We start from the raw sequence: 7,706 nt of genomic DNA on the forward strand, positions 1-7,706 counted from the left end.
TGTTCCATGACTATTTCATCCATATTGGCGCTGTACTGCCAGGAGGCACCACAAGGCGGCAGCATCGAGCAAGCAGACTCCGTAGGTAGGGAGAGGAAGATCCTGCAGGGTGAACCGGGAGGGGGTGTCCATTTTATTTACAGTTGGAAATAGCTTTGCCTCTAACAATCGTTTTTTCTTTACCTTTAAAAGTTATAGAAAACTTTCAGGTATGTACTTGTTCTATAATAACTTCTGTGTATAAGAAAAAAGGTCAAAAATCAGAGTATAACCGGTTTCGAGAGAGAGCGGATGTCCGTTTTGAGGCCTGTTATCCGACGCTACGCCATTAGCCGTTTTTAACCTGGCGAGCTAACGTTGGTCTCATTAACCACGGCGTTTTATTTTCTACAGATCTTAATTTGAATTAAAAAATCAACTATTTTTAAGTTTAGTGACTTGTTGGAACATATTCTAAAACTGGTTTATTAAATGTAGGCTTTTATAAGAAACCGTGCTCTTTAGATTTATGTGGTTCGGAATTAGCCGTTTTAGCTGCGAAGTGATGATTTCCTTCATAGGTCATGTATTTTCCATGGCGGTTATAAGTTCACATGTATACTCTGATGGAAATATTGTGATACATTTTGCTACGGAAATGAAAATGATTTAGAAACATTTGTGTATTCACGATACATTACCTCTAAAATAACTATAACGGGCCACAGATCTTCAGTAGCTACTCAATTTTTAATACTCTTTATTAGAGTAACTCTTCATTTCATAGCTGTTGTGTGAGTAGTCTATTTTTTATTTTTAGATATAATGTTGAATCTGTTTTTTGATCTTGTTCTGGCTGCTTTTTTCCCCCTCCTGGATCCTTATTAGATCTAAAGCTAGATGTTAAAAGGTTGTGTTCTCTTACTGCTCTAGGTCTTTAGAGATGAGCAGTTCAGAGGAAGTGTCGTGGATTTCCTGGTTCTGTGGACTGAGAGGGAATGAATTTTTTTGTGAGGTAAGTAACCCATCTCTGCAATCGCTATGTTACAGTCATTTTTTAATGAAAACATGGGTTTCAGTTTTGATAGCCTAGTTGCTTTGCTACTGTTTCACATGTTAATATTTTTAATCAGCCATAACTTTATATTTAGCTAATCAATTTTTACTTTGTTGTGGTTTTCTCTCAGGATATCACCCCCATTTCCATTGTGGTTCTGATCCCCTTCTGTACAGATGCATGTCATTAAAATTAGATTTTAAATGACTGTTCAGAGTCCCAGGTTCTCTGTTTCTAATGGCCCTGTTTTGACATACCTCAAATTGATGTCAAGCCAAGGAGGTTAAAAGCCATCTGTTTTTCATTGAGCGTGTTTACATGCTTAGTAGAAACCAATACCTGGGAAATCAGATGACCTTTACATCAGATCTGACATGTTAAGATGCACTGCAGACATTAAGTATTCAGCAAATCCTTGCCAACATGTTCCACGCTGCTATCAATTTTCAGGCTTGCTGGATGAGCCTTCGAAGTAATGACTGGTGATAGAAAGTGGTATTTAAAGTATTCATGGGTTCACATTGCAGTCATGAAGCTGTAAGCTGACTAAGAATGTAATAAGACAGCTCTCAGATGTTAAGCAGCAAAACAAATCAGAATGGCATTGAGCTTGGGCTAATTGCAGTGATGTACTGGTAAGGCATACCCCTGTGGTGCTGTTATTTTTGGGATTTCCAAATGTCCGTCCTCACATTTCTTATCACATATGAATGTTTACATGGTCTCTTCTTTGACCGTGCAATTTAGCCAGTAATCAAAAATGCATTTGTCGTTATTGAAAAAAATTGCATTTATTTCCTCTGCACTTACCACAAGAATATACATGTTTTGCTGCTGGGTTGTATTGTTTTGATGTCCTTAAATATTATTGTGCGAGGATAACAAGAATCTTGTGAGACTTCACTATTACATGGAACAGTGTTTCTAGCTCGCATGCATGGATCTGCAGTCTAACTTGAACTCTCTTCTGTTTGGAAGAAAACCCATTTTAAATCTATTACCACCATATAAAGGCCAGGGTGATAAACGGTGTCTTACTCAAGTGTAAAAAAACAAAAAATGGGTTGCTCTGTAATTTTGAAAGAGCATGTTTTTAAATTTCTGCTACATTGTGCTCATTTTACTAACCCTAATTTCTTAATAAATTGGATATCCCCAAGAATCTTAGCACAACCAGGTTTCTGAGTGCATACAGTCAGGCTCATTGTGTTGGATCAGAAGCACATGCAAGAGTTGTTGACATAGGCTCCTACAATAACTGGAGTTTAAAACTTTTTTGTGAATATCTGGAAATTCTGTAGATTATGACCATTTTTTTGATAGTAGTATGTTGCAGGTCTACCTTTATTATGCAAAGACAAGGATATGTGAAGTTATATTTTATTTGACTTGCTTTGTTTTATTGAACTATAGGTGGATGAGGACTACATCCAGGACAAGTTCAACCTGACAGGACTTAACGAGCAGGTTCCTCATTACCGCCAGGCTCTGGACATGATCTTAGATCTCGAACCAGGTCTGTGTTCTCATTATTCTTACAGACCTCATGCTTTATGCAGAAGTTGTGAGCAGAAATCTTGAAGGAACGGCGGATGTTTGACTTTCCTCTGCTGCTGTTTCTTTTCCCTTGATCTGTTGTCATTTTTACCCTTTTAAGACTATTTTTCTCTTAACTTATTTTATTTAAGCCTTTTCAGTGAATTTCCCTGATCGGAAACATCCCCTTCCATTTTACTCATGGTGCCTGATGCCGCGTAAAATTGTGTGGGTGTAGATTATTCACAAGTGATTCAACAAAACATTGCTCTGATTTTTCCATCTTCAGATGAAGAGCTGGAGGATAATCCCAACCAGAGCGACCTGATTGAGCAGGCAGCTGAGATGCTTTACGGCCTCATCCACGCACGTTACATCCTCACCAACCGAGGAATCGCGCAGATGGTAGGTCACTGTATGGGTCACTTTTAACGCTTTCAGTGTTTCTGCTGAATATGGTTGACTGCAGATCTAAGAATTAGTAATATATTTTCATTTAAATAGAAATTAGAAATTAAAAACAGATAAAAACAAATGACAGTAAAATCAGCTGCTTTATTTTACATTGTAAGAATAAAGAAACAGATAAGATAGATGGCCTCTATAATTCAGCTTCAAATACATTTTTCTTTTTTTTTTTTATATCCAGCTTTGTTTGGGTCTTTTTGTTTTTTAATAAAGGTAGCCATTTCTTCTGTATCCATATTCATACAGTTGATACTATTTCAATGCAATTAGAGTTGTAATGAAAGATTAAACTCCAGTTTAATCTGGTGGTTCTAAAACAAGTCTCCTTTAGAGGAACAAATCTCCCAACAAATTGAGTTTATATCCATTTTTTTCAGCCGTGTGTATATGTTCAGCATCCAAATGAAGACTCTTGCATTGGGAAAATTTCACTATTTTTCTTTTTTTGTGTGTAATTTAAAGCTTCTGTTCTCCAGTAGGCGAGTGAAGTTGGACTTTTTTTTTATTTTCAAAAAAAAAAAAAAAAAGAATATCAGCAAATTATTCTGGTTTAAACTAACTTATTAGTACTCATTGTGAAGGAGTTTATTTTAACCTGTCAAAGCCACTGACGTATGATGTCATGGATTACCATAGAAACAAGGGAAACTATGTTCATGTCTTTATTTTTAATGTTATAATAGTAAAAACTGGATGTTAAATGGCATCTAATTTTATATTTTTAATATATATTTTTTTCAGCTGGAAAAGTACCAACAGGGAGACTTTGGATATTGCCCACGAGTATATTGTGAGAATCAGCCCATGCTTCCTATTGGTGAGTTCAAATCCTACTTTTTAGCTTCAAACTAAAGAAAGAAACAGCAGGAGCTTTTTAAGCCCTTCTTTCTGTTGTTTGATTTTACTTTGGCTGAACAAGGTTTGTGTGATGTGGACGGTAGATTTTTAACATACGTGACTTGCAAGGGATCAGTGTAATGCTGTGAATATGCCATTTCCATGTAATAAAGTTGAGCTGCAGCCACGTGTCCAAGTTTAAAGCCGTTTTACTTCTCTTCTTCATCTGCAGGCCTGTCAGACATCCCTGGAGAGGCCATGGTGAAGCTCTACTGCCCTAAATGCATGGATGTTTACACACCCAAGTCCTCCAGACACCACCACACAGATGGAGCCTATTTTGGCACCGGGTTCCCCCACATGCTTTTTATGGTTCACCCTGAGTACAGGCCCAAACGGCCTGCCAACCAGTTTGTCCCACGGTTAGTAAGACAGACGTCCTGCAACCTTGTTTACCTGGTCTTATTGATGAGCATTAACACGGTTTTCGATGTTTATGTGCAGCACAGCCCCCCTGCTCTCTGCCTGATGTCTGTTTGTTACCATTTCTTTTCCACAGTCTCTATGGCTTCAAGATCCATCCCATGGCTTACCAGCTACAGCTGCAGGCCGCCTCCAGCTTCAAGAGCCCTGTCAAGGCTATTCGCTAGGAGCCTTGGAGCAGGAAGAACAAGGAGGAATGTGGAGAAAAAAACGTCAGGAACGAATCACATGGAGAGGGGTCACCTGTATATCCACAGGTGCCCCCTCCCCATCATGAAGACTGTATTGTTTTTGATTTAGATTAGCCCATAAGGGGGAGAAAAAAGTTAAAGATTTAAGTAAAAGCAAGAGAGAAAAATAAAACACACCGAGCCATGATTATTGTGAGAAACATACACACACGTAGGGCAACAGACTTTAGGTTGACTGTACCAAACTCATCCGTGCCAAAAACAGAAGGTTGGAGGAAGCTTAAAGCAGAGGGGCTGCTCTGCATCACAGGTTGATTCTTTGTTTTATGGAGAGAAGGTTTAAAACGTGTGAGCCAGCGGACAGCCCCGGCTCGGTGCTGCTTCTGTAAACCCTCCGTCTTTGGTAAGCCTCCTCTCCCCTTTGAGCTCAGGCTGACGCTCGGAAACACAGTTTGGATGCTGCTAGCAGGTGGTTTTTTCTTCATCACTCATTTAAACAGATACGAACCAACAGATTTTTGGGGCGGTTTTGTGGAACTTTTGTGTTAAATCTGCCTTAAGGTACAAGAAAAAAAGGATTGATTTAGGAAACGAGACAAATCTGACTTTGGAATCGTCAAACAATTGTAATCAATGATCCTGTTTAAGTTTCTCCCATTGTCTGTGCATGCGTGAAAGCAGCCCTCTCCACTCTTATTAATAAAATACCCCCTCCACCCCCAGCAGCAGAAGTGTACGGTCCGATTCCTGCTCCTCAGAAATAGTTTGTCTGCAGTTAAGTCTGGCTCATATCAGCTGCCTGTTGAATCTAACTGCTGATCCTGTTGCAAAGATGGGTAGATCTTTGCAACAGGACTAACAGTTATGGGTTCAGTCTATTTAGAAACAGAAAAAGTAGAAAGGGTTTCTTGGACTTGCTGTCTTCATCTATGATATATCTATATTTTTTGTATTGTTACCATGAACTAGATATAGATATGACCTTTTGCATTTCAAAATGTATAAATATCCTGTTTTTGGCAGAAATGCATAAATACCAGCTGGACATTCAGCTGTTATTTTCCGCCTCTAACGGAGACAGGACCCAAACGTACCTCTGTAACAGTCTGGTTGTTGTCTGTTACACTCAGTATTCATTTTATAGTGAATCTTTTGCTCCCTGTCCCATTTTCTGACAGCAAGAAATGGTTCGCCCAGTCATACAGTACAGCATTCAGTTCTGTCATGTTGTAAGTCTGGATATTTTTGGGGGAAAATATTATCTAGTCCATGATCTACCAGGGCAAAAACACAATTTCTATTTGTTGTTTGTTTATTTTTATATTTGGATACATTCCACCAAATCTACTAGTTGAAGTTTGGCTGTCTTAAGGTTCTGAGGGCAAAACTTGGCCAAGTTTTGTAGTTTTCCTTCAGTTTGTTTCTTCTAATAGCGGATCTCCCATCAGGGTTTTCAAGCAGATGTTTTTGAGGTTCAATCAGATGCCAAACTACTTGAGTAAAGTTTTACGAACAATGTCAAAGCTTGTTTAATAAGTTGTTTCTGCCATAGGATACGCTAGTCTAGGTTTCACAAATCATAGTACACCTTGAGTTAAAGGGCAGCGGATCTATGAAAACAGGTCCTTCTACCTACTGTCGAGTTTGGTGTTTATTTGGGAAAAGACAGACAATAAAAGGCCACTAGTTAAGTGTTTTGTGCTTATTTATATCAAAGATCGAAAGAAACGCTGAACAAAATGTTCCTTAGTTTAATAAAAAATTCTACAGCTTCTGTATTTTATGGAAAATATCTGAAGATGTAATGAGTTTTGAAACTTCTGCTTCAAGCTCACAGTAACAACAGATTTGTGTGGTTTGAAGAGGATTTTGGGTTGGGGCGTACTCCTTCAAATCAGTTTATCCCTAAACCAGCTCTCCTAGCATGTATGAGTTAATTCCAGGTAGTGTTAAATCCCTTCTAATTATTGCCCAAATCTTACTAAGAATTCATTTGTATTAATTGATATTGCAAAATGTTTCACTGTTGGTTGGAGTTCTGATCTGTTTAAAGTTATTAAACTGTCATCTAAGATTATACTTAATAAGAACCTGTGACGTGCCACATTACCTAAACAAAACCAAAATAAGGTTTCAGATCTCTTGTTGAAGAAATGTTGTCTTGGACTAAAGTTTTGATTTTTTTTTATCTCACATATCCAGATCTAATGACAATAGGTTGCCTCATGAGCAATAAGAAGCAAAATGTTAAACTATTTCTGAGGAGTTTGACCATCGGAATCGTTCAGTTCGTTCATCTGCTGCGCTGATCCGACCTAAGTCTGTCCTTTATCTTTATGTTCTTTGTCAAAGAGGGACTCTCCAATGACAGGATTTGTGTTTAGTCCATTTTCCCCGCAAGGCAGCAGGCCGTCTCCTTTTTTTTGTGTGTGTGACTGCACCAGATTTTCATTTCAGAGGCTTCATGACAGAAACTGTATTTATGTGTCTTGGTTTTAACTCATGTTTGTGCGACTGTGGAAAGGTGAGCAGGTTTCGGAAAGTCAATAAACTTCTATTTTCTTTTCATGCATTTTGTCTTCTTTGTAATTCAACCAAGGTGCCACTAGATGTCAGCATAAAGATAAGTATCCCAGACCATACTAGTTCGTTGGTACTTTTGCATGTTAGCCATATAGCTGTTAATGTTAACTTAAACTAGATAGAATTTATGCCAAGTTCTGAGTTTAGGGTTATATTGATTTTGTGCTTTGAGTCTTGATGTCTGTGCATTTTTATGCATGTGTTTGAGTGAACTATAGAGCAATCTAACCTACATTTGTATGTCAATGCTTGTCATTTGAAGTCAATCGGTTGCAATTCGGTAACTTGATAATATAATAATAGTATAACTTAATTATAATCGGTTTGTAATTGGATAACTACTTTTCAAAAAATATTTATCTTTGAAATGACCCCGATTTAAAAGCTATAACATTTAAAATTAAATTCCAACAACTTTATCTGAGGAATGAGCAAGGGCGTAGGTTTGATTTCAACTGTGGTAGGGACACTATTGGTCTTCATTTTCATTGGTCTGTCATTGGTCCTATGCAAAAAAATGCATGTTTCACCTTGTTTAATTTAGTAAAAAAATCTTTAAGGAACCTTTGTCT

The 7,706-nt window shown here is 37.8% G+C and overlaps 1 protein-coding gene across 1 annotated transcript; it reads left to right on the forward strand.

The window, feature by feature from the left end:
• The first annotated feature begins 70 nt into the window (after positions 1-70).
• On the forward strand, positions 71-6,210 carry LOC107086178 (casein kinase II subunit beta). The gene is made up of 7 exons (XM_015376962.1): positions 71-209; positions 913-994; positions 2,450-2,552; positions 2,862-2,977; positions 3,782-3,857; positions 4,110-4,299; positions 4,437-6,210. Exons 2-7 carry the CDS (start codon positions 923-925, stop codon positions 4,525-4,527), a joined length of 648 nt encoding a protein of 215 aa, XP_015232448.1. The 5' UTR covers positions 71-209; positions 913-922; the 3' UTR covers positions 4,528-6,210.
• The last annotated feature ends 1,496 nt before the right edge of the window (positions 6,211-7,706 follow it).

The sequence above is a fragment of the Cyprinodon variegatus genome, unplaced genomic scaffold (assembly GCF_000732505.1).
Source record: "Cyprinodon variegatus isolate N-32 unplaced genomic scaffold, C_variegatus-1.0 Scaffold144, whole genome shotgun sequence".
Classification (NCBI taxonomy): Eukaryota; Metazoa; Chordata; class Actinopteri; order Cyprinodontiformes; family Cyprinodontidae; genus Cyprinodon; species Cyprinodon variegatus.

Coding starts and splice junctions, on each gene's coding strand:
- LOC107086178 (XM_015376962.1), top strand. CDS start 923: ATGAGCAGTTCAGAGGAAGTGTCGTGGATTTCCTGGTTCTGTGGACTG. Junction 995..2,449: donor GGAATGAATTTTTTTGTGAG/GTAAGTAACCCA, acceptor ATTGAACTATAG/GTGGATGAGGACTACATCCA. Junction 4,300..4,436: donor GCCAACCAGTTTGTCCCACG/GTTAGTAAGACA, acceptor TCTTTTCCACAG/TCTCTATGGCTTCAAGATCC.